At 41.0% G+C, this 27156-nt stretch overlaps 1 protein-coding gene across 1 annotated transcript in view; it reads right to left on the reverse strand.

Annotated features, from left to right (window-relative positions):
• Positions 1-3051: 3051 nt before the first annotated feature.
• pdia5 (protein disulfide isomerase family A, member 5) overlaps positions 3052-27156 on the reverse strand; it is an 84904-nt gene continuing 60799 nt past the window's right edge. The window contains exons 12-17 of the mRNA XM_005940080.2: positions 22787-22857; positions 21935-22098; positions 21361-21491; positions 17737-17807; positions 6825-6959; positions 3052-4833 (exon numbers count right to left, since the gene is read on the reverse strand). Coding sequence (XP_005940142.1) covers positions 4753-4833; positions 6825-6959; positions 17737-17807; positions 21361-21491; positions 21935-22098; positions 22787-22857 — 653 coding nt within the window. The 3' untranslated portion in view covers positions 3052-4752. The remainder of the gene's footprint in view (positions 4834-6824; positions 6960-17736; positions 17808-21360; positions 21492-21934; positions 22099-22786; positions 22858-27156) is intronic.

Genomic DNA, 27156 nt, shown 5'->3' on the forward strand with positions numbered 1-27156 from the left:
GTGCTTTATAAATAAAGATTGATTGATTGAGTTAGACGATGAGCAGGCAAATAACGACAGAGTGCAAACTCAGATATGGCATTCTGAACAACCCAAACACAATTATCCAGAAAGGTAAAACTGCCTCTGTTAAGGGTACTTGAATCTGAATAGACCTTAACTTTGTACCAATAAAAGAAATAAGCCCTCCATTTCTTATGCTCATTTTCCACTGGTTTAAAACGCCTCGCCCTCCCCTCCAAGAAAACCAACAAAGGAGCAATGAACCAATGCTCCAGAGTTCTCTGCCCCTCTGAAAATCCTCTAAAGTGAAATTGGGATTGAGAGAGTATTACTGCCTGTGCTCACAGGCATTAATCAGCCTGTTAATGTTCGACACTGCATGCATCCCAAAAACAGCACTTTATCCAAGCAGACCTGCATGACCCATGGACTACAAACACTAAACTGTGTCACGTTTGGGTCCTGTGCCACTTTCTAGCCATTTCTCATAATAAAGCCACCAGTGTCACATCTGCTGAGTGCTGCTTGAGGTCCATTTGTTTCCCTTATGAGATGCAGAGGAGGAAAAAAAAAAGTCAAACCAAACAAGCAAAAAAACCAAAAACCCCAAAAAACTCTGCTTCCACAGGGGCTGTCCAATAGCCCAGCGACCTGACAAGGTCGTCATCTGTTTATTTCATGGCTCCAACATTTTTGTCCATTACTAAATACAGTGCTTGCCAATAAACACGCTAACAGTCTGCAGCGTTTGCGCTGCTGAGTTTTATCCTCGTTTTCTAATTCTCAACATAGACATTGATGTCTACTAATTCATTTCCAGTCCTTTCAGTCGCTGCTGAGTCATCCACATAAAAAAAACAAAACACCGATACTGCCAACGTCACGGTGACGCTTGAGGAAAATTCATGGGATAGCTAAAATTGCGAGGATATATTGCCTGGGAGTCGAACGTCTTTAACATCAAATTCACCAAATAGTTGATGCAACCCGCCTAAAGCCTTACCCTCTACATGATTTTTAAAAATGCTCAAATAAAGTTGGCTGTAAAAAAATAAAAAAATAAAAAAAAAATAAAAAAAATGCATGGGTAGTTGTAGATTTCCATAGGTCTAAGCTCCGTCTTTGGCCTATCAACATCCGTGGAGAGGACACAGAGGTGGTGCAGAGTTATAAATATCCCGGTGTCCCCCTTGATAATATAACAGATTGGTTGCAGATGTCCTGTACAGGAAGGGGCAGTGCAGACTTACTAAATGTAGACAGTGACATGCTGTTTTAATTCTATCAGATTTTTGCTACCAGTGTCCTCTTTGTTACTGCTGTGTGTTAGCGATGACGCATGATGCCTGGATAAGTCTTGATAATGGGCAGGACTGTGGCATCACTGGGAATTGCGGTGGAAAGGTGTACAGAAACAAAAGTACAGACCATCTTTGATAATAACAGTCATCCTCTCCACAATATTTTGGTGGCTCGGTGTCGTCTTCTTGCACTGTGCTGCAGCACAGAACATTGTAGAAGACACTTTGATCCCACTGCAGTGAGATTTTAGAAATTTGTTAACACAAAAGACTGATGACCTGGTTCATCACTCTACCTTCCAATACTGTTACAACCATTGGCTTTTTTCTGCTGTTTTTAGGCATTTATTTGTTTTATTTGGAATATTGTGCAAAAGTCTTAAACCACCCCTAATTTCTTACCCTTTTGCTTCAATGAGTGAGTGTCTCATCATTTTTTAAAGTGGTCTTTAGCAACAGATCTCCAGATTCTCTTTCAGTTTTTCACTGGAAATTGGCTGCTTTTCCACTTATTTTTAGTCCAGTCCTTGAACCCAGCCATTTTTAATGGGATATTCTTTTGTTTGTTAAGTCACTTCACACTGACTTAAGAATAATCTTCACTTGCCTCAGTATTACTGAAGCAGTGTAAGATTATGTTGGCAGAGAACAGAACAAAAGTCAGCCAACATCCAAAGAAGAGCTTTGAATATCCTTCCAAAAAAAAAAAAAAACCTGGAGAAGTATTCCTGAAAACTACTTAAAGAAATGACAAAAAAAGCCGACTAAGATTTCAGATGAGTTGAAGAATAAAGGTGATCATACCAAATTGCTGAACCTATTTCACCAATTTCCTAGCAAAATATAAAGAAATAAGTACCATAGCTGGAGATTTTTGCAGTTTGACACCAAAATTTCCCAGAGGAGATGAATAAATTATTACTTCTTATTAATATTATTATTATATAAACACAGTTGAAAGCCTTTTTGGAAATGTTTGGCTTTATTTTTCTTTTCTTTACTGCAAGGATTGAACCTGTACATATGGCTGGACACAGAGAAGTGGAAAAAAAAGAAATCAAAGGCAACAATGACTTCTTGGCATAACTGTGAAAAAAGTCCAACATAACACGGATACCTTTGGGATAAGGAATAAAGTCTTTCTATTATTCAACTAACGCATGATGTCAGTGTGGAAACTGCCAAACACAAACAAATGTTCAGAGTAATCAAAGGTAATGACTTCTCATCGAGAGAAGAATGAACACGTAATTACGACGATATGTCACGTAACTGTTTAAAGCACTTTTTTCAAAATGCTCTTGCGTATGGTGAAATGATAGTAATCACATTGAACACTGTGTGCCGGGCGACAGTCTGAACACTTGAAACCGTTTTATACGCAAAGAATCCCCAAAAAAGAAAAAAAAATGGTTCACTGACAAACATCTTATTCAGCACAAGCTGTTGTGACAGAAGACAGGAAGAAGGACAATTCAGGTGTGTTGTGTTTTATCCTTGATGACTTAAGGATCGAAAATTATTCAGCTGGAATGATAAATTACAAAGCAAACTAGTTCCCTTTGACTGTGTTTTGCTATCCCTGAGAACCTTATTCATAATGAAAGAAACCAAAGTCTTGAATAATAAAACACAAGTTCAGCTACAGATAAGACTTTAAATATTTATAGAGGCCGAAGCAAGGGAGCTAAAAAAAAAAAAAAAAAAAAAAAAAAAAAAAAAGGAAATACAAAATTATGGAAGAAAGAAAAAAAAAAACGTATCACAGAAGGTAATGACTCTGGCCCCCGAATAGATGGTGTTATGCTGCGAGAACTGGAAGAGGCTCTGGAGACTTTACTTAACAGTTAATTATTCCTTGGGCGTCTCGTGAAGTCATCCGTTTTAAATATGAAGGAAAGCATGGGAGAGCACTATCCAAGCTGACTGAAGCCGAACCATTCCAGGCCGAGGCGCTTCAAGTAGACGCGTACTCAGAAGAAGGGAAACGGGAAAGATTTCGGAAAGCCGTCTTTTGCGCTCGACTCCTCTGTGAGTTTCAGTTAAACAGGAAGTAGCAGAAACACCAGTGATGAAAGAGATTGGTTACAGACAAAAACACGCAAAAAAACTGAATGCCCAAAGTGTAAATCAGAGGTCTGAGATATTCCAGTAGAGTGTGAATACAGAGGGGATTTGTGGGATATTGAGCGGAATCTGTGATTACTTCAGTGGACGGAGGTAAGACTCATGTTTTGGATGTTTGTTGATCACATAGACTATTCAGACACCAGATGTGAGCATCTCCCATGCTTGTGTCAATGAACTCTCCCATTATTAACAATTAATGAAGGAGCAAGAGGTAAAGTCACTCCAGCTGTGAATGATAAGATTAATAATAAGATTTGGAAAAGTATGAACTGTGAAACTCTGAAGGGCAGCTTGCAGTAATATTTGGCATTTCATGTTCTGTTGTGTTCCCTTTCCCCCACCCTCATTCTCCTTTACTTGGTCATTTCATGAGAGAGTTACAAGGGCACCAGGCCTCTGAATCTCTTCCACTTATTATATTTCTGCAATTCCAGACATTTTATATTTTTATATCTGTAAGGCCACAGTTTGGGGGCAAACAAAAACTCCTTTCTAAAAGCAAAAATCAATCATGATAGTCCACATCCACACAGAATACTGATCCTTTAGCTGTGATTTCACCAATTTAACAAACCTACACTACTCACTGGAGCACCTCACATTTTACTGTACAAGCTTTAGGTTCTTTTCTTTTTTTTTTTTAGTGGTGGTGTTAAAATGCCGTTACTTTCCAAATGATGTGAAAAAATAATCAATATTTCAAATTGTTCTGCAGACGTGAAGGTTCTGTACAACAACAAGAACAAGAAGAACAAACAAACAAACAAAAAAAAAAAAGTTAAAAAACCCCCAAATCACTGAAACCAAAAGGTGTATGTCAATAATCAGCATTTGTCTCTTTTAGAGACAGAACAGGGTTGATGGGGCTGGATTAGGACCCATTGGGACAGTGCAACCTCCACCGTTAGATACTGATGCCCACCACCGGTCCACCACCATGGTGGTCTGACAGTCACACAAACCCCTGCAGAGCTAAGCATGGGGCAGTATTGCATAGATACAGTATAGGGTGTAGCTTTTCACATATTCAGTCACAGTGGTTGGGCAAAAACAAGAAAACCTTTTCTTTTTTTCCTCGTCTGTGTATTTTCTTCCCATCAGAACATCCGTGAAAAACACGAGTCTCAAGTGGTTGGTCTGACAGCAAGTACTCTGGTATTATTACAAACGGAGTCACCACGGTATAAAAAAAAATAGCCTTTCGCTGAGGTTGTCGAGTCTCCCCCGTCAGTGCTGAAAGGGCCCTTTGCCAGGCTCAAGGGTCACAGTGCATTGCCCCCCCACCCCACGCCGCCCCCCCACTCCCCGCATGCTTCTCTCAGAGCTCCTCCTTCCGCTTGACAACCTTCTCCTGGTCGCGTCCTCTTAAGCTGCGCATGAAACCCGTGAAGCCTGCCTCCTGTGAAGACAAGGAAAGTAACAATCACCACAGCATATTTCTCAACTTGAAGCAAGTTCTCAGCCAGTCCTGTGGATAAACCTCATCTTCACCTGATGGTGAGGGGAAGGACAAAATGTAAATACCGCCACTGTGCTTGAGGTCAGGCTGCACAGTGTTTTCTGCTGCTGCCCGCAGATAATTCTCCACGTACGGTTGAGTTGAGCTGGACTGAGCTCTGAACCATTTGATGCTATAAATAATTCAGTTGACACATGATTTCAGGCCAAGAATGGCAGTCTGTCCACAGGCAGGGGGAGGGAGGCAAGGTGTGGAAAAAGTAAAGCCAACCCACCCCCCCGTCACTGAACAACATCTCGGAGGTCGTTTCTGAGTTTCTGACACAGGGAGAAGAACTGCAACAGCTGGAGTGAAGAAATAACAGCATTAATGATGCATCTTTTTCTCCTCTACTTTCAATCCTGTTCTAATTTCTGAACCAGCTGAACTATCTAAATCACCCATCTCAAACACAAGGCCTGAGGGTCAGAATCGACTCGGCAGACTCCAATCCAGCCGACCAGACGTCTGTGAGAAATGCAAAGTGAGCAAGTGAACAGATTTTTATTTCAAGATTAACAGCTTTTCCTATTGATACCCCCATCCCTTCTTTACATACTACACCAAAGTAATTAAGTAGTGGATAAACAATTAAATGACTATCTGCTATAGAAATGTCAGTTTTTAGACAGCGAGTCCAAAAGAAAAAAAAAATGGATATTTTCTATAAATTGTACTTTGACCTTATCTCCAGTTTTACGCATTTATCATGCAAATATGTTATTATCTAGTGTCACTGTTCCAGCTTGCTTAACATTAAAGTGGGCTGCATGTGGTCCACAATGTAAAATTCGACATCCCTGATCCAAACGCAGTCTCAGAAATAGTTTGTGATCTGAGATTTTCCATATTTCTGCACACATGTGAACCTAATACATAACCTCAGTAAACACATCACTTTGAGAAGGAGATAAACAGAATCTAAGTTGGTCACTTAAGTTAAAAGGTTAGATTTGGTCATTTACATATTGAGAATAATCATCTAATATTAAATGTATGTGACCTCTAGGATTAATCTGAATGGGATATTTGGGTGTTTTCTATCGATGGGATGACGAGGATTACAAATCAACCATGACTGAGATTTGAGTCGGGTGTGTTTTTATTTAAAGAGCGCTCGTTATGACACGTTTGAGGACACAAATCAAGAATAAAGGAAATTTCTGAAGACCTCAGAAAGCAGTTGTTAATACGCGTGATGGTGGAAAAGATTACAGAACCATCTCTAAAGAGTTACGGCACACAACAAAATTGTTGATCTTCTTTTAAGAACAGTAGGGCAATAAATAAGTGTAAAAGTAAGGTGTGAGACAGGGAACAGCTTTTCTAACATTTGCTAATGTTAATCCTCCTGAATCCACTATGGAGGGATTCAGCATGAGAACTCGATCCCAACTGTAAACACTGTGGGGATGGGAACATTATGGATTGGGCCTGTTTAGCCGCATCTGGGCCAGGACAGCTCATCATCATTGATGGAGCAATCGATTCTGAAAATTATCAGCAGATTCTAAGGAGAAACGTCAGGACGTGCGACACGCACGCTGATAGGATCTTGGGATGACGAAGCCAAAGTCCTGACTCAGGCCAACAGAAATGCTGAGGGATCCGAGGCACGTAGCTCATCCAACAGTTTAATGCATTCTGCATGGAAGAATAAATTCCTTCAAGATGGTGTGCAGGACAGATGGACGGTAATCATCTGCTGGTGTAACAAATGCTTCTCATCTATCTCTCAGGACATCTGTGGAATATGATATTTTAGCACATATTAAAAAAAGTTGTTGGCGGTTATTGGTTTCTCTGATAATTGGGTACTCCCCCCCCCCCTATGCAGATCATCACTGAACATTCATTCACTGCAATATCATAAACCGCCTCCAATCACTTACCCCTCGATCTCCATTGTACTTCTCCACAAACTTGCCATAGTTGTAGTAGTTGAATGTTGGGTAGCCCTCCACCCCTTCCTGCTTGCAAAGCTCGTGGTTCTGTCCTTTAGTGCAGTCCACAGCTGCGTACACGATCTGAAACAGGCAATTGCGCATTCACTTTCAGTGTGCATAATAAAACATGCTTTAAATTCACAAGATTTTAAAGGCGCTTGGCACCCTGCCGTATCAGATGAGGCGCTTGGGACTGTGCCTTAATTAGATGAGTGTGTAAATAATCTTGAAAATATTATTTTTTTGTCGTAAAAAGTTTTCTCCAACTAACAGACCCATTTCACAGCACCCATTCTGACATAAAATAGCAAGGAAACACAGACGTGACCAATCACATTAACTGAGGCTCCGTGCTTATATACAACGGAGGCTTCATTAATTTGATTTGTAACACCTGATTTTTCTTTCTATTTTCTGTCAAACGGCTGCTGTGTACGGTAATAAGCTTGTTAAAAAAAAACTTCCTACCGAGACATAATTAGTACATAAGAATACATAAACTTCTCAGAAAATCTCCTTTTGAGCTACATTCGAGGAAACTTTACTGTAATATGAATTTCAAAAACTGCAGTCATTATCTTTAATAGTTAATAGGTTTAACGCAGACATTCATTAAACAGACAAGGTAGTTTGTGTTACTTCTATTATTCCTGGTGCATTCTTCCCATTTATTGTTATTTTATTATCACTATGACAATTATTTGAATTTGCACGATGTATTTCCATTTTATGGCCAGTTAGCTTTTGTTTCAGTGGATCTTAAGAACTCTGTATATTTTCAGATGAAACAAACTTTATCACAAGTCTGTACATTGCTACTATTAAAAAAGTATATAGGTGAAGAATATTACAGGAATGCAAATGAGGACACAGCTACAGCACTACTATGCCAACTCTCATTTCTTTGTATTTGCTAGGAAATAAGGAAACAGGTGAAGCAATTTATTGAGACGTGTGTAAACATAAACAGATTGAAGAAAAACTGATTCTGTACAGTTCTAATGAGCTTGACGGTCAGTATTTGATATGCTCCCCTTTATTCTTCAACACAGCCTGTTGGACCCACTTCCTGACCTGCATATTGATAATAATTTGAATCAATAATTTCAAATTTGATTTATCACTCCATAAGATGTGTTACTTCTGATTTTCAGTCCAGTTCTCGTGTAATTTGCCACGCCTCAACCTTTTCTCCCCATTTCCCTTTCTTATAAATGGCTTCTTGAGAGCTAAACTTCCACTGAGACCATTTCTGATGAGGGTTCAAGTGAGCAGTGGATGCATCTCTCAAGTCCCGTGTCAGGTCTTTGCTGGATTTCCCCCCCTGCCAGCCATCCAGCTATCCACACATCTTACTCAGGGGTGTGGGTGAGCTGGAACCTACCCCAGCTGTCAAAGGGCGACAGATCACCCATCTATCATAGGGCTAACAGAAAGAAATACCAATATGTCTTTGGACTGGGAGGAAAGTTTACCTGGAGAAAACCCATACCAGCATGGGGAGAACATGTAAACTTCACACAGAAAGGCCCCAGCCAACCACTTCACTTTACGACGGCTTTGTCAGTTTTCTTAAGGACATACTGCACAACATGCTGAAATACACCAGATTTTTACCTGATAGCCTTTTGAGATTCCCCTTGTTGAAAATACTATTTTATGTCTATCAAATTGTTATCTTTGGCATTCTTCTTAGTTTCAGCTAATGAAATAGAAACAAAATTACCACAGGCTGATAGTAACAGAGTGCCAAAAGATACAATGTATGTAAAACATTGTATACAGTGTAATGTAGACAAACACTGGTTAGGTTCATTTTTGTGTTTCATTGATTCATAGGTCAGATTTAAGTGACTTATAGAACTAAAAACAATCCTCTGAAAATGGTCAAGTTCAAGAACTCGTCTGAAAATAAGTGAAAAAGCAGCCAATGTCTAAATAAAAACTTTGAAAGACCTACTGCTCAAGACTACTTTAAAAATATCAAGACGGTCTGGCTGCTTGGAAGCAAAATACAAAGAAATGAGGGACGGATTAAGACTTTTACACAACATTATATTTTGAGGTGCTTGGGACATACACAAGACTCAACACGGTCCCCATTTCTTAAATTATGACCACTAAATGATGGTTTCAAGCTATAACTACAGATAAGTTTGGCAAAGGCATGGCATAATGTAAAATATGTAATAAAGAGTGTGAAGGAATTTAATAAGTGGGCCCCCAAAGAGTCATTATCTGACTCAGTGTGAAAATGCTTAGCATTAGCATGCTAAGCTAATTAGCATGACAATAGTTCAGCTCATCCTTGAGTTGACATTGACAAGATCATCATATTCACAAGAAGGGAAGAGAAAACATAATGCCTTAGGCTACAGCTGTCACCGGCATGGAGGCATAAAAGTGACTTACGCATTGGTCCGTTTATGTGGGTGGTACAAAAAAAAAAAAAAGCCCCCCAACAACAATCAGCAAGCATAAAAACAACAAGCGAGATTTATGTTGCGTGGCTGTTGCATCGATTAGTGACAAGCTGTCCCAATGAGGCGTAAATGCTGCCTCACTGATACATGGCTCACTTAGCATGTCCTTTTGGACAGCAGAAATGTCACCCTCTCTCAGGGTGCCGAGTGCTCCACATTGAACTTGTCACCATCAAATAATCGCTCGCTGTCTATCTGTCTGCCCGAGCCAAACGTGGAAATGACAGACATGCTGCGGAAGGAGAAATATTTGACACTTACGCCGCACCGCAAACGACTCGAAAACTTTCTTGTCCTAATTACAAGACACATGCACCTTGTTTTGTATGCAAATATAAATACTCAAGTGACAGAAAATCTGCATAATTGCCAACAAATCGCTAAAATGGGTACAATGCAGCAGAACGTCGACTTCATCTGCATCAACAGAATAGACACGGGCAAACAAAAAAGCGAAGATAGGGAGCAAATGGAGCGCATATGAGAGAAGAGAGCCTATAAAGGGATATTTTTCTCTGGTCTGTTAATCAAGTGTATTAAGCTGTTCTTCACTGTGCTCCCACAACAAGAGTATTTCATGGACTTGCAAGCTGTGCATATTCAGCAAGAGTGAGGTGCATCACCTTTGGAAAGGCACACTAGTCAACAGAAATTAAAGTGAAAACACCAACAATTACCCTCTTCTTTGTATACCTGGGCAATTTACCACAAGATCTTGAGCACTACGTGTTTTTCTTTTTTTTCATTGTGAAATCTTTAACCACCTTTAAGTTAGGGCAATTTGAGATACATAGAGAGTGCTTTAAGCAGCAGCAGCATTAGAGATGGCACTGTAGCTGCAATGAGGGGTATAATGTAACTACAGGCTCCCTCCAAATGCTCATCCCTGTGCAATCAATCAGAGTTGCCGTGAATTGACAGGCGAAAATGAAGTCGTAGAGCTGTTGTTCTTCAAAAGGTCCTCAGCCAATTCAGTTATTGATTCATCTTCAAGTGACAGAGGACCCCACATCATATTATTGACTGGATAGTGAAATTTTAGGGGGCAGCATATTACCATTTGGCCTAGTATCTCTACCAGCGTCAAACCGAGGAACAAAGAGGTACAGCTACACTCAGAGCTACCTCTGTTCTAACAACAAAGTACCTGTGCTTGTAATATCTAACATGGATCTGCATACGCTGGACTGAAACCACCTCAAGGAATACATTAGCTCATATTAAAGAGTGACATAGCACTGAAGGGGTTACTGTAACACACCACGTCTTTGATTTATTGTAGCTGCAACACAAGCATCAACTGAGTAATGGGGACTGGCAATAGCACTTTTATTTACATTGTACATTTTATTACACGTAAACTCAGTATGATTAATATAAAAACATAAACACCTATAAAAGGTCTTCTCTGCCTTATGGTAATAAAAAACAAATTTTACAAAGAACTACTATACAAGTTACTACAGCTGTGCACACACTGGAGGTGATTTGCAGTGACGTGGCAGCTACAGACCACAGACAGTGAATGAAGGGACTACCAATGAGAGTGAAGAATATTGTTCATTGACATATGAACGTTCAAAATACATGAAAAGCTGAAAGGTGTGTTGGGTTAACTAAATATTGTGGAAAGTACAAATCACAGTGATTCAGTGGTCATTAAAATGTGCTTGGAATTTGCAAACCATCACATAAATCCTGACACATTGCTCTCCCCTACATAAGCTGCCTTAATTGGTTAAAGGTATCTCTATGGAAGCCAATTTCGACTTATTAACTCGAAATTTCAAGTTAACGCTGCCAATCTGTAATCTACGGGAATGACGTCATTTCCTTGTTACCCGGAAGCTGAAGCCCTCAGCTACAAATGCTACAGCTAAGCTACCAGTATTACATCCAGTCATGAATGCACAAATTGCTGATCATTTTCAGCGTGACTTCACAAATGATGAAATCCTTGTGTTATTAGCTAAATCAATCACATATCAGCAAATGTACTCTCGAAAGCACCAATTTCTTGCGATCTGGTTTTGAGTGTGCATTCTCCTGCGCCATATCCTTCCGGGTAATAAGAAATTTCGAGTTATTGATACTTTTTTTTAGTGATGGAAACAGGCTTTCATAGGTATCAGTATCAGCAATTCTCCTGTATTTACTTCTGACTGGGTTATAGACTAATAATAAGCAGGAAACTAGTGAATTAACATAGCAAGAGAACAAGGCATTGAACTTAACAAAGTGTTCAAAAGATGAAACAAATTTCCTGCAGATAAATACAGAAAAACACAAAAGCCAAACTCATTCCCCGTTGTTGCTCGAGCATTGCATCACATCTCCACACATTACCACCACCTGTTGGTGACTGAAAGAGGTTGACATCATTGGTAGTTTGTGTAGATTGGAGCATATACAGCTCCTCATTGATGTGCGCAGAACCCCTAACAGGGAGCCATGCATACAAAAATAACTGCAAAGCGCCAGCAGAGGTCAAAAGCTCCACGGGGAAATCTTGATTTCTGCAGCGCTGTGGTCAAGACGAACCAGTGTGCTTCTCTATGATTTTACCAGTACAGTAGCAGCCACAGGGTAGGTTATATTAAGCAAATCCTTAAATTCCCTAATGAAACTGTTCTCATCGCAGTGCTGTTCCAGCCCATGTGCACCTTTAACGCTGGTATTGATTGGAATTTGGAGAAAAGACAGAACAGCATGGAACAAACCCTGTACACGGCTCCCATGCTGATATACAGCAGAATGTGGAGTTTTAATTGTTTGTGTCTTCAAAGCTTGCAGCTAAGCCCGTGTTAGTCTTTGGTAAATGAGGCAAGGGCAGTTAATAGACTGTGATCAACACCGGTCTGGCATAATACACTGGGGCTTGTCTTGATAAACAGAGAGAACTGCCAAGTAAACACAAGTACCCACTATGCAGATTTAGTCCTGTTCAAACAAAACTTCAAATCTCCTCTGGCCACTGGGGGAACGACAAGAGGGAAATACATCTTAAAACTGTGCATCTGTGTGACTTCCACACGAATGCAGGTCCCCTGATTATGCAGCTTGTGCTAGTTTCATCATAACCTCGAAACTCAAGGTATGGTTTAAAGCAACTTAAAGTGGATTTGTTATGTTCATATCCTGCTTTGCTAAATCAGTCTTCCAATGGACCTGAGTGCAGCTCCAACTGTCTCAATAATGACACTTCAGTCTCTTCTTTTAAGGCCACCCTCTTTGTTCTAAATGATGCCCCAAGAAAGTCTGAACTGCAGGTTGGTGTGGCCTGCTGAGCTCCCAGAGATGACAGAATTAAGTCCATCTCTGCCAATGAGACCCAAGAAGCACATACTGTCTCGCTCCACCACATTACACAAGTGCTCGATTGGATTGGGATCTGGTGATTGTGGAAGCCATTTCAGGACAGTGAATTCATTGTCATGGTCAAGAAACCAGTTTGAAATGCTCTGAGCTTTGACATGATGCCTTTTTTTCCTCCCTCTATTTTTCCAATCTTCTGTTGTCAAATTTTAGTGAGCCTGTGCAATCTTTAGCCTCAGTTTCCTGATCTTAGCTAACGGGAGTGGAACTTGGTGTTGTAGGCCATCTACTTTGAACTTTAACAAGGTTAGAACCAGCGTATCTTGTGCATAACTTGATTGTAATGAGTAGTTATTCAAATTTCTATTGCCTTCACCTCAGCTTGATGAAGTCTGGCCATTCTTCTCTGCCCTCTGGAATCAACAACATTCCAGCACATTCCAAAGGTGCTCTATTGGAAGATTGGATCTGGTGACTGTGGAGGCCATTTGACGACAACGAACTCAATGTCAGTTCGCAAAACCAGTTTGAGATGACTTGAGCTTTATAACATGGAGCATTGTCCTGCTGGAAGCAGCAATCAGGAGATGGTTTCACTGTGGTCATAGGGGATGGACATGGTCAGAGACAGTGGTAAATTCATATTCAGGGTCCCCAAATGGACAAGAAGCTATCCACCACACTGTTACATCGTTGCACCACCAGCAGCAGCCTGAACTGTTGATGCAAGGCAGAGAGGACTGATGCTTTCAAATTCAAACCATCTGAATGGTGCAGCAGAAACAGACTCATCACACCAAACAACTTTTATCCAGTCTTCTACTGCCGAATTGTAGCCTTTGTTTCCTGTTTTTAGCTGACAGTGGTACTTGGTGTGGTCTTCTGCTGCTCTAGCCTACAAAAAACTTTGGCCTTGGTCTCAACAAGACGTTTTTTAAGTTACTGTGTTGGTGCCACACATGGTGGGTCATGTTCAGAGTTATTTAAATCACCTTTCTGTGGAGATTCTGATTTGAACTTCAGCAGGTTGTTGTGTCTCCATGTCTTTAGAGATTTACATTAACAAGCAGTTTAACAGGTCAGTCTAGTGAGGTGGCTGGTGAGTGTATATGACAGAAAATAAGAAAGCGTGAAGGATCTGCTTTAAGGTTGTGGTCCCAAATACTGAGTCTCATAGTACATTTCTGGCTGTTGCGAAAGTCTTGCTTAAAATATAAAGTAAATATTGTAGTATGTGGTCAGGTTATCAATGTTATGTGTTTCTTGATGGAAAATTTAAGAATCGTTGTTACCTTACAAGATAAAATCTTACAAGGTGCAAACAAAAAGTTACTGGAATTGAAAAGTAAATGCAAGAGTCTTAAAGTGAGGGATCTGAAAACAGCAGCAGACCTCGAAGCAGTTGGGCTAAAGAAGCAGAAAACCTTCTGCATGTAATCTGCCAAGCAACTGCAGATGTAAATGAGCTTCTAGCTAACTCTGATACAATGCATCAAATGGTAACATTTATGTTATTATACATGATCCTTTTTTCAAAAAAAATAAACTCAATTACTAAAAGCAGCGGAAGTGCAAGAAAAGATTACCGTAATTGTCGGGCTATAAGCCGCTACTTTTTGCACAAGCTTTGAACCCTGCGGCTTTTAGTCAGGTGCGGCTTTTCTATGGATTGTCCATGATTTTTGTCATATCGTAAGACGATTTGTTTTGTTTGTTCCGCTGTTGTACGGCACTACGTTGCCTGGCGGAAGGGCATGTGATCAGACACACAGTATCTGGGTTCAAGAGTGCTATGTTGGTCACGTGTCCATCCGCCAGGCAACATAGTGCCGTAAAAGTAGCGCGAAAAACAAACTTCAAATTAACGCTACGCGTTCAGCGGGAGTCGTGGATGACGAGCGGCGATAAACTTGCGAAAAGCAAGTTATGCTCAACTCCACCGGTGGAATCTGACAGTGTGGAAAAGTGTGAAAACATCCATGATCACCAACGGATTTCGAAGGGCTGGACTGCTGCATGATGGAGAGGAGGACACCGCCACGGCCCTTCGGAGGGTGTTCAACTCTGACACTGACAACGAGGATTTGTTTGGTTTTGTAAGTGACAACGAAGGAAAGAAGCTGAGAGTGGATGACGAAGCCACCCTGAGCCTGTTTGTATCCGACACTGGAGAAGAGGACTTTGGTGGTTTTAGTGCGCAGGAAGATGGTGGTGAATGACTGACTTTTCTTCTTGTTAAAGCTGTGTCACTGCACCTGAGCCTAAAAGGTAGTCCGAATCTATTTTTCTGGTGTGCTGCAGGTTATTGTTATGTACTACATTTGTTACTCATTTATGAAGCACAGTACATGTTTCGTACTTGTAATTACCGCTACTTGTACATATACCTAAAAAGTTATGCAAATATGTACCCATAACTTGTTTTTCAAAATATTAATAAAAGGGGTGTGTCTCCAAACAGCCATCTCTTTCCTGACAATTCCCTTTGTGCATATTCTCTTACATATGATAAGTCAACATTGAAACACCTGCGGCTTTTGGTCAGGTGCGGCTAATGTATGTACAAAACAGGATTTTCCCCTGATTTTAGCTTGTGTGGCTAATATTTAGGTGCGCTCTGTAGTCCGGGAAATACGGTAATTTAAACAGATTTATGGCTAAATTTAAATATACATTTTTAAGGGTTAAATCCATCAACTTTTAAAACCACACAAACCTCTTTTTAAATATTCAGCTCTATTATTTTGGCTTGTCGGGCATTGACCATTCGATCTGACTGAAATTATGGTTATTTATAAATGCACAGATCTACTTCAGTATTTAGAAATGAAGGAAGCGAGTGTGAGTTTCTGCAGAAATGAATAAATGAAATGATGTGTTACAGTTGCAGCTGATATCCAAATTTCCCAAGGAAAAAAAAAAGGTTTAAAGCATTTTCATTTTCATCTGTTGAAGATTAATGTTATTGAGAAATGTTACAAAGAATTGCCTCAGAAAAATAGATGGCTAAGTTGCTGAGGACACCATCTGACATTGATTTAGAAAAATTCCAAACAACTGAGACAGCAACACGGTCCGAGAAATACTGGAACAACAGCTATTCAGCATTAAGCATTTTGATGAGACTTCACAAATGATAAGGCAGCAATTAGATGGGGGTTTTTTTGTCACTTCAATCTGATACTTTAGCTTCGAGCGCTGCCTGACACGTGTCCAAAATTCCTGCATGTTTGAAAGGGAGAGAGAGCAAGAGAGTGAGTCACACAGTTGTGGCTTAAGCCCTGCAGTCAGAGGGTATTAACAGAAATGAGCAAGAGTGGGAGGGTGTCAGGACATGAGTCCCTGAGGGTAAGTAACGAGAGGGAGTGGGGATGATGGAGGATGAGCGTGAGTGTGTCCTGTTGCCACTACATGAACCTCCATTAACCTCCAAACCCCAAGCCTGCAGAAAATTTGATGCAACAGTGTGGTGCTTCATCTAAATGGTCAAACTGGAGTGGACTGGAGTGGAGTGGAGACACTGAACCCTAAGTCACAGCTCCTCTGCTACTGTTGTGAGTGCGCTTGTCAAACACTATGTAAAAACCAACTAAGGTCAAAAGCCTTCTATAGGTGGAAGCCAATTACCAGTTATTCCTGTGTGAGACATGAAAACAATTATTAGGAATGGGGCGAGAGGACTTTTAGCGCTTTGGGGTCCTTAGGGACTAGTAAAAACGCTATTCAAATACAGGCCATTTACCATTTTAAAGATGTGAATTCTCAAGTTAACGACAATCGAAAGACTTTCTGATAACTTTGCATAAAATATGCAAATGCATTTACTCTGCAAATGCTCGTTCTTTTGTTTTTATAACTAACACCTTTCAAGCTGTAAGAAAATACAAAAAAAAAAAAAGCATCTGTGAAGACTACAGAGGATAAATTAATGTGAATCATGAGGATGTCTGAACATTTCAAACATATTCAGATCTTTAAAGTGCAACTTATGTGGTCCACTTTGGAAAAGAATTCCCAAAATGTGACATATTCCCCCCTCCCCTCCCGATAATACTTAACAGACACTTTAGTAGGCACACCGTTCTAGAGCCAGGTGGGATCAGGTTTCATTATCATGTTCAAGTAACTGATTTCAGATGATTTGAGATTTCAGAAAATGCGTGCACTGTGCACATAGACAGATAGATATGATCAGCAACAACACTCAGGCAGGCTGTGGCATCTGGTACTATGTGGCCAAAGGTTTGCAAGGAAAATATCCCATCTGCTTCAAGGTTCAACCAGCTTATCTGACACCAACAACCATGCCACATTCAGAGTCACCTAAATAACCCTCTTTCTCCTCTCTGACGCTTGTTTTACATTTGGTGATTAAATATTTGCATTAATGAGCAGCTGAGCAGGTGTACCTAATGGAGTGGCTGGTGAGTGGATATATTGTGTATGTCCAGGGAACGCTTAACACAAACACACTAAATGAAAGAAAGAAAGAAATCATTTCTAACCCAAAGATGGAAAATACAAGCAAACAAACAAGATCTTAATAATTTCACAGTGATAAGCTTTGAGCCTGAGTGTAACTGAATAGAACCTGGAAGAAATTAGATCTAGTAATGACTACAGCCTGTCACGAAAGACTGTAATAAAGCAGACACACAGGATTACGGCCTGTCAAGACCACGGTGGAAATACGTTATGTCATTTGTAATATTTTGTTTCTGCAACATCAGGTCCCTTGTTGGTCTAAATCTGCGTCTTTTGTTCCATTACTTTTAAAATAACTATTTTATTTGTTGTGAAAGACACGATACAGCAAAACAACAAGATAAAAAAGCAGCTAGAATTTGTTTTATTTGTCTTTTTTAACTTTAGCCTGAACACTGCGCGGAAAGGTTTCAGATCAATATTTATTCAAATCAATACCGATCTTCTAACTGTGAGCCGATTACCTAAAACCGTGATGTTTACTGTAAGCACAGCTCCAGTTAGAGGCATCTTTGCGCCGCCATCAGAGCCAGTAATCACATATCTAAGTGAGTATGTGAAAAAGCAACACGAACCTTGCGATCCTCTTTGAAGAGCTCTGCTGCGGTGGTGAAGTGGGGGACAGCGTTTTTACAGTGTGGACACCCTGGAAAAGAACAAGCAGATGGGCTGTTATCACAACTATATCTATTATCATCATACATTTGCACCGCAAAACTGAGCTTCATGCCCTAAACGGAGGATTATACCGAAAGACGACACAGAACACATGCAAGTATATACTGCCGGTTACTAACAAGGTCACTTTTATATTATGAGAGACTGTAGATCTATTTATTGGCATCATAAACGCTACCTCCCCGACTCTGTACTCCAACAGCACTCCATATACAGTATGCCAATACCTACAGAGCACATTTATAGACAGCTCTTTTATTTTCTGTAGGTGGAGGCAGGATGATTAACTGTCCACAGAGCTGACCAGGAGGAGGAAGCCTTTCCAACTCTAGCTGCAGTGCATTAATAAAAGAGTGATGACTTTTTGTACTGGGAGACTGTTTGCTGTTCTGACAACTTTTCTTCTCAGTTTCTGCTGAAATGTGACGTTTTCTTAGACCTGCTCATTTGCTTTAATCTTGTTGATAATGTCAAGTATGCAGTCCTTCTTCTGTTAATTAAAAACAACCCTTTGCCCCTTTTGGAAATAAGAAAAGGCAAGGATACCCCTTGTGGTGACAAATAAATTGCCCCTGAAGAAGAAAGCAGCTTGGCAGTGGGTGACTAGCTAGACACTTTCATGTGCCGAGTTAGGGTTAAAAGCTAATTAAACCCTGAAGCATAATGAACAATATGCTTAAAAGAATTTGTTACTTTTTGAAGGTCTACATAAGGCTGTGGCAGTTGTCCAATCGACTCTCCAGAGCAAATTCTGATGGTACGTTTGGGACATGAGTTGTCGGCCAACTGCGGATACAGTCCCTACACCCGGCTGAATGATCAGGAGATGTTACGGTTAGCTAAACATCTGAGTCATCTAACTCAATAAATGGATTTTCAGTCACTGAAAAATGATGGGAGAACCTGCTTGAACATGCTTTCCCCCAAGGCCATGAATCTTTTGCTGCAACAGTTTTCTGGTTTCAGGCTTTTCATTACAAATATTTGCAAATATGGCTGCAGGGGATGTTTCTCCAATTTGGCCACAAAACTAGAGGCCAGAGAAGGATTTTAGGTAACAAGGCCCGATGGTGTTCCATTTCTTTTCAAAGGTGCTGGACAGGGATAAGAAGCTCTTTTAGACAAAAGCAGCAAAGGCCTTTTCCCCCCCATGGATGTCACTTGTGTTCAGGTCACAGACTGTATTTCAAAGATGGACATAGGCGCCATTAGGAAAGCCCTTCTATTAAGGCGTGTAATTTACAAAATAAACATTTTTCTTAATAAATACAATTTCAAAGTAATGACTTAAATTTGAACTTTAAACTCACCCAAAACTATTTGAACTCATCAAATGAACCCGAGGCTCATTTTTCTACAGACTTCTCTATAACTCAGACTTCTTTTGTACCCATGCTTACGATTAGAAAAAATATACAGTACAATAATGTGCAAAAGTCTTGAGCTATCATTTTGTTTTTGTCTTTTGCTTTCAATGAACCAGACTCGCCGGCTGCTTTTTTCAGTCCAGTCAATTTCCACTTTCACAATGGCTTCACTTTTCAGAGCTAGAAGCCAAGTCCATCCTTTATATACAGTTTGATTATTGTCATAATGCAGAAGGAAATCTATTTGGCAAACTGACATCACAAGTGGGAAGAAGAAAATAAAATATCACTATAAGCTGCACTATTAAGATTTCTTTCACATGCTGCAAGTGGACATATCTGACTACGTATGTCCACAGGCATCATAGACACACACACACACGCACACACACACACACGCACACACACACACACACACACGCACACATAACTCTCTCTCCAATTCGATTATATGTCAACTGTGCAAGTACACATTTGCCAACCCTTTCAGAGCAGTCTCCCTAAGAGAGCATTCAGCACCGCTCACAACCCATTTCCTGCTGAATTACCCTTTTAGCTGCAACATTAAATGGCCTTTAAACCTGTAAATGTCCTGTCGCAATTTTGAAACTGGTGTATCAAAAATACAATCGTTGTCCGCGTCTTTCCCTCACAGAAGGAAACAGGAGGCTGATCAGGCAGCTCCCTGGTGCAGCTTAGAGACTGCCTTAAATTAGCAGTTAAACTGAAGAAAGGAACGGGGTTTTGCTCTGCATGGCAAGTACAGGAATTTTTCAGCCTTTATATTTTACGCACTGTACCTTCGGTCATCAAAAAACAGGTAAAAAATGACTTTGAGTTGATAATGATTCCTGCAGTTCTCATTTCTTGACTGTACCTGCACATTTATACTCATCTTTCTCATAATTACCATCGCAGACAGAGTGAATCTGAGTGAAATCGAGGGTTGATGAATGCAAAGTAACCACCCTGTGGATGCGCTGTAACAGCCTGGATTTGAATATCTCCCCTTAGTTCGATGAATCGTGGAAAGTACGGAAGGAAAAAAAAAGAAAAAAAGAACATTAAACGCGCCAAAGTGTTATGTCTCAAACTGGCCGATCAACAGTATACAGCGGGCCAACAAATGGGTATTCAGTGAATCAGAAAATGCTTTAATTTAACACAGAACGCATGCGAAAGGAGACAAAGATGATGTTCAAGCATTTAATTTTAGTTTAGGGTTCAATTATGCAGATTTGAGGCTAAAGGATAATAGCCCAAGCCTCTGCTAAAATTATATCGATTGTTCTGTCTGAAGCGTTTCCAGCCTTGATGTTTTAGAAAGCAGCTGTATCTCATCAAATGCTCCATTAGCACAAGCTCCTTCACTAATAAGACACCAGCGAGCAAGGTGCAGATGGGGCGGACGAGTTGGGAGGGCGGCAGGTTGACGCGGCCTGATGTACATCTGGAGCATCTCTTTGTAGAGGGAAGCACCAAAGGGCCCAGAAGAGGAAGCAGCCTGACTGCTGTGCCCTGTCGCATGCTTTGAAGCCCTCATCAGAAACAAAGGGCAGAAAAAGGGCCAAAAAAACCTCCCTAACAGGGACAGAGGTGCATGTGTGAGTCTGTGTGTATTGATAATTAGCCTTCCTAATCTGTATTCCTCCTGTGTTTTGCATGAGGACACATATGAAGCATGTCGAAAACAGAGATTTCTGCATTTTCTTTCATGGAAGTCCAGTCACTAATCTGTTGTTTGTCTGTTTCTCAGGGCTGAAAATATAAAAAGGTGGAAAAGTGATTTGTTCATATTTCTTTTAGTAATGTGACTCAGTCTCCCTGTGGCTTAGGTGTGGCTTTTTTATATACTGCCCAATGACGAGGTTTGGCAAGAAGCTCAGAGTTACGTATGCACGCTGGTTGAAGCCCAGGCTACGATCGCACCGAGTTCAAGAGGACGAAGCTGCGATCGCACGCGGCTGCGACAGCTTCACAGACGTTTGATATTTTCATCACAACAGCCCGAGCAGATGAAATACAAGAGCTTGCGAAAGCTGCCAGTTACAGATGAGGCTTTCAGGAGCCATTCCAGATGTTTGTGTAAGAGCTTGCTTCTGATTTTGTTCGCAGATGCTGAAAGGAGTTGATTTTAATATTAAAGACACTTACAGGGAGCGTAGAACATGACCAGAGCGTGCTTTTTCTTCTTCAGAGCCTCTCGGAAATCCTCCGACCCAAGATGGCTGACGCTGGAGGGTTTCTCCTCCCAAGACTGCTCCGGTGGAGGAGGCGCCTGTGGGCTGGGGGGATGAAATAAAGTGAAAATATTACGTGCACTCCAGGGAAGGGGAAACTGCCTCAGATTTACTGTAGTAAAGGTAACATAAATACAGTTTCTACCAAGATTTTTTGTCTTTATTTTGTGGGCCAAGGAATAAATGAATAAAAGCTTACTATATAACTACCGGTGATATAATGGAACTCACACTGAGTCACACTTTGTGTCAGCCCGATATAAAATTATGTCTGCTGACCTGTGATTGCAGACTATGACTTTATGGAGCCTGCAGATGCCACAGCTGGACTGATGTCATTGCAAGTCCATTACTTTTTGACCCTTTCCAAAGATTATTCTCTCACAGTGGGAGGAAGTCTTGAAAAGCCGGTGCTACGGCCAATCAGTGCTTCACTTAACTGCTCAACTTTTGAAGCCATCAAGCTGTCGGTTAAGCGTCAGACTCACTTGTGCATGAACTCGATGATCTTGTCTTTGTTTCGCAGCTGTGGCAGTGTGTACTTCTCTTCACCTTTCTCGAAGTACTTAACCGTTGGGAAACCAGAGATCTTGAAGCGATCCGACACAGCCTTATGCACCGTGGCATCCACTGCTGCCAAAACACCCGGACTCTGCAGACGTTACAAAAGCAGACAGGGCACTGGTAAAATAAGATCTATAGACTAATCTCTTCAATTAGAGCATAAACGGTCACTCAGTCTAGCCTATCTGATGACACCAGCTACATTGGGAAAACAATTACGCCATCTGTGTATAAAAAAAGCACTGCATTAGAAACATCAGTAACATTAGCAGAAAAACAAGGGGGGGGGGAAATAATGATACGCTGGGTCTAAAGAGCTCAGGGTGACAGTGGCTCCCGTCCATTCGAATTAGATAATGTGCAGGCTTTTCCCATTGACCTCCAGTGCTGGGCAGAAAGCCACAAGGACAAGGTCCAAGCGCCGGGCCGGGGGGACGTTCACGGGTGAGATAATTGCTACAGTCACCAGGCTACAGTTTTATAGGCCCTGCCCCTGGCTGGGGAGTGTTAGATTACCACTGAGGACAGAATGGGGGGAGAGGAGAGGTGAGTAACACGGCCCACTATTCAGAAACACATCAAAAGCTGGGCTGTTGGACAGGCTGACCAGCGTGTCAAGCTGCAATGGCCAAAAGCCTTAAAGCCAAAAAAAGAGGGATTATTATGATCTGCTAATGACACATGACTGTGTGTGCTCAGTAGAGTCTGAGATATGAAGCACACAGGCCTGTAGATATGCATGCTGTAAACAAACAAAGAAAGGTCGAGAGACTTACATCTGCACCCTTGTTGAGTATTTCAGCAGCTTCATCGTACTCTGGCTTCATTTTCTTGCAGTGGCCACACCCTAAAGAATTCAAAAATGCACATTAGAGGCTGACTGACGGAAGGATTAGACAGCAAATGGAGAAAAAGAAAAATCAACAAGATAACAACATCTGCTAGTGTTTCAGTTCAACCTAGCCCTGAATACGTCTTAAATAATCCCTCAGAAGCGGCTATTTAGATATAAGAATATCTGTATTTTACAGGAACATGTGCTCATTATAATCAAGATAAGGCACAGAGAACAACATTAACCTCCTAGGACCCGGCGTCCACATATGTGGACATCCCATTTTGCGTTGTCTAGACCAAAATACTAAATTTTGCTCTCCAAGTGCCTGATATCCACCTACGAGGACATTATACTGCCTCTGTTTTATACAAATTTAAAACGAATATCCTCATATGTGGCTCTTATTTTTCTTAGAAACAAAAATCGGGTAAAAAAAAAAAAAAAAAAAAAATCTGGTGATTCTTTGTTTTTACATTCATCGGGTCCCAATCAGCCCAAATATTAAAGAGAAATTAAAAATGCATGCCATGGAAGAGTTCGGGTCTTAGGAGGTTAAAGGACAAAGTGTGCCATTTAAACATAACTCAAATCAGAACGGAAGGATTTGAAAATAATTTTAAAAATATTAATTAGTTAACATTGTTTTTACTTGACTGGCTATTGAAAAAAAATGGTAACCTTGAGAGGCTGAGTACTTCAGAGGTAAAGACGGGAGCAATTTAAAAGCAATGTTTCACAAAGTGTGCAGATTTTATTGCCTACATCACCAAAATAAATAAATAAAAGATTGAAGGAATTTGGAAAGCTTAATAAGTACTGACTGAGACCTTTGGGCCCTCAGGCAGTGCATTAAACTGATATGGGCTCAGGAACATTTCTGGAAGCAAAGAGTACTACATATCAGCATCTGTGTCACTCCATTGAAAGACACAAACCGTCAGAGTAGCTCACCATCCATAATAGTACTGTATCTGAGATGCAGTACAGAAAAAGTGCCGCGCAATAAAATAAAATAAAACAAAAGATATCCTGTAGTGACGATGGCTTAACATTTTGTTTTCAAAACTAAAACAGCTGCTCTCCACACAGACCAAGCTTTCTCATTCCTATAGTGTTGCTAAAACAGCAGGTGATGCAACACAGTGGTAAACATACCCCTTTACCTTTATGCCAATCATTATTGATGAATCTATGGCCAGCTAACAAAACCCAGCTCCTTCAACCAGTCAACTAAAACAGTCACATGAATGAGACAAGAACAAGAAATCATCTCTTAAATCTAATCAAAGCATACGCTTACATTTCTCAAGAAACACCTTCAACCCTAGAAGATTGGCTCTGAGCGCGTAATGCTCTGCAGAGATTGCAGAGCATTACGCGCTCAGAGCTGTCTGGGCGAATCAAGCAACCAACCCGTGTAATTCTCTGGTGTCTTGCTGCTTCACCCTGGTTTGCCAGAGGGTGCACGGCTAGCATGCTGAGGGTGAAACTGTAAGTGAGGCAGCAAGAGTATATCGTGTTTGCAAGGAGAGTTAAGTCATATTTGATTGCTTACTACATGTTCCACTCTCAGGGATCTGTGCACAAGGTATAGTTTGAGTGTGTTTGTCTCCAAGTAAGAAAATTGTGGTTACATCCACACTGATGGGTTTTTATTGGGTCTTCTAAAAATGAAAACAAATTAAGTCAAGACAAATATTTTAACAGAGTCATAAATAATCTGTCTCTACTAAAACAACTTTCTCTACTGAAACTTTCCTCAGAGATTTTGCTCCATGTTGACATGACAGCATCACACAGCTGCTGCAGATTTGTCAGCTGCACATCCATGATGCAAATCTCCAGTTGCAACACATGCCAAAGGCGCTCGTTTAGATAGAGATCTGGCGACTGTGGAGGCTCACCGTTATGTTCAAGCAACACGTTTGAAATGGGGTTTGTCACATGGTGCGTTGTCATGGTGGAAGCGGGAAAGGGATGGACATGGTCAGCAAAGGCACTCAGACTGTGGTGTGACAAGAACGCTCAGTTGGTAGTACGAGAATAAAGTTTGCCAAGAAAATAAACCTCACACCCTGACACTGGACAAGCAGCCTAAACTATTGTTACAAGGCAGAATGGAACCATGCATTCATGTCGTTTGGTCATGTTGCAGCAGAAACCAGGACTCATTAAACCAGGTAATTGTTTGTTTCTGTTTTGGTGAGCCTGTGTGAACCGCAACTACAGTTTCCTGTTGACAGGAGTGGCCCTCGGTCTGGTCTTCTGCTGCTGTAGCCCATCTGCTTCAAGCTGGCACCAACAGCCTCATTTACAATCACTTAACCTCTTGAGCCCCAACACTCCCAGATACAGGGGCAAAAGGCAGGAGATCGGTTAGGCGTTTGGGCTTAAGAGGTTGAATCACCCTTTTCTTCTTTTCTGATGCTCAGTTAGAACTTCAGCCACTTCATTTCGGCATGTCTAAACACACAGATGCTGCCATGTAATTGGCTGACAGGCAGTTGAGCAGGTGCACCAAATGAAATGGCTGTATACAGAGAGGAAGAACACAAGTGCGTCGTTCCTGCTCGGGATTTGGAACAAGTGTTGCATAAGGGCTATAAAGGTACATCTTTCCCTGGACTGACGATTAGATGGGAGAAAATATGGCAAAATCTATTACAAAAGGAAGCCGTGGCAATGGGGGAAAAAAAAAAAAAAAAGATTACCCACATGAGAAAAACAGAACCACAAAGCTATGTGAGCTTAGTTATAATGTTTTGGCAATATGTTGTGGCTGATGAGACCAAATCTGGCAACGAGTGTGAGGGAATACCTTCCAAAAACGTCCTGGACTAAAACACTGTAGCATGGCTGATATGTTAAATGCAATAAAAGTTACAAGTTTTAAAACAAAAACGTCATTAGAGCCAATCTGTGATCAGGCTTCTGGAAACTTTTAGTAGATCATCAACCCCTCGTTATAAATCACAACAAATCTCAGTTTTACCAAAAACCCTTTTTTCATTCAGAAGACACAATTTGCAGCGTATAGCTTGCTGTGAATAAACTGTGTTTGATGTAAGCGGTACATTTAATGTTGCATGAGCAGTGAGTGACTAGCAAACATTTTATTTGTAGATTTAAAAACAATTTTAAAAAAAAAACCCAACCAACTTTTAAATATATATAACACAGTAATTTATCGCCCAGTGTACAAGACGCTTTGTCTTAAGCTCTTATGAATATGCCGTTTGATCAGGGATGAGCGCTTGTGTGAATGTGCTCAGTGCTGTTGTGCACAGATGCATGAAACAAACTTGGTGCTTTTCCAAACCTGTTAAATTGCCCTTGTCATAACAGTTCAGGAATTTCTTTCTTCAATATACAATGCAGCACTGGCGCAAGCTATAAATCAAGTGTGATATGCCTTGTGGGATAGAAAAGCTGCTTCTCTTTCAACTGAGTGACTGTAGTGTGTGATCATGCAGATTGTTTTGAGGCTTACCAGAGAACCAGAGTGACTACAAGGACTTTGTCTGACCCTTCAAAGCGATGAGTAAGAGACAAAAGCAAACGTCCATCCTGTGCTCTGCGTCATCCCTGCTCGGCATTCGGGAAAAAGTGGTGCATAAGGGCCACGGTCGGTGTGTGTGTAGGGGAGGGCGTGTGCAAGTGTGTGTGTGTGTGTAGGGGAGGGTGGGAGCTTACAGGAAAACACAGAAATATTGCTGATTCAGAGTGTATGTGGGGGTGAAGAGATCAGAGTCAAAAAAATGAACACCCTGGCTCCACATCACTGCAGCTATTATATAAAAAAAAAAAAAAAAAGACCCAAAACAAACTGAAATGCACCGAAAAAGAGAGAAAGGTGAAAAGGTGTTTGCGTCACAGGAAACGTTACATGTGTTAGGACAACTCGTGTTGTAAGGTCAACTCGTCTGTGCCCACTGCAGGGGTAAGCTTGACCTGCGGCTGCTTCTGAACCACCCGTTAAGCCAGCCAAAGCCCAATCGTCTGGGACCAAACATTATCACGTCATTTACAGCTATATCAGCTGGAACAACAATCTGAACAAACAACAATGAGCAATGTTTGTTTTTGGTCCGGGGACGTAATGAGGCCGGCTCTGGGAAACAGAGGGTTCGTTTGGAGGTTTCGCTCCCCTGCTGTGCACCGTACAGAGCACGGTGAGAAAGGTGGACAAGAATGAAAGCTGATGGTGGTGTCTGGGAGGCCATTAATCTCACTCTGACAGCAGGGCCATTAAGAAACTGCACCGAAGGTCCAATGCTGTGTGTGTGTGTGTGTGTGTGTGTGTGTGTG

The sequence above is a fragment of the Haplochromis burtoni genome, unplaced genomic scaffold, assembly GCF_018398535.1.
Source record: "Haplochromis burtoni strain Fernald_Lab_line unplaced genomic scaffold, NCSU_Asbu1 Contig_275, whole genome shotgun sequence".
NCBI classification, from domain to species: domain Eukaryota; kingdom Metazoa; phylum Chordata; class Actinopteri; order Cichliformes; family Cichlidae; genus Haplochromis; species Haplochromis burtoni.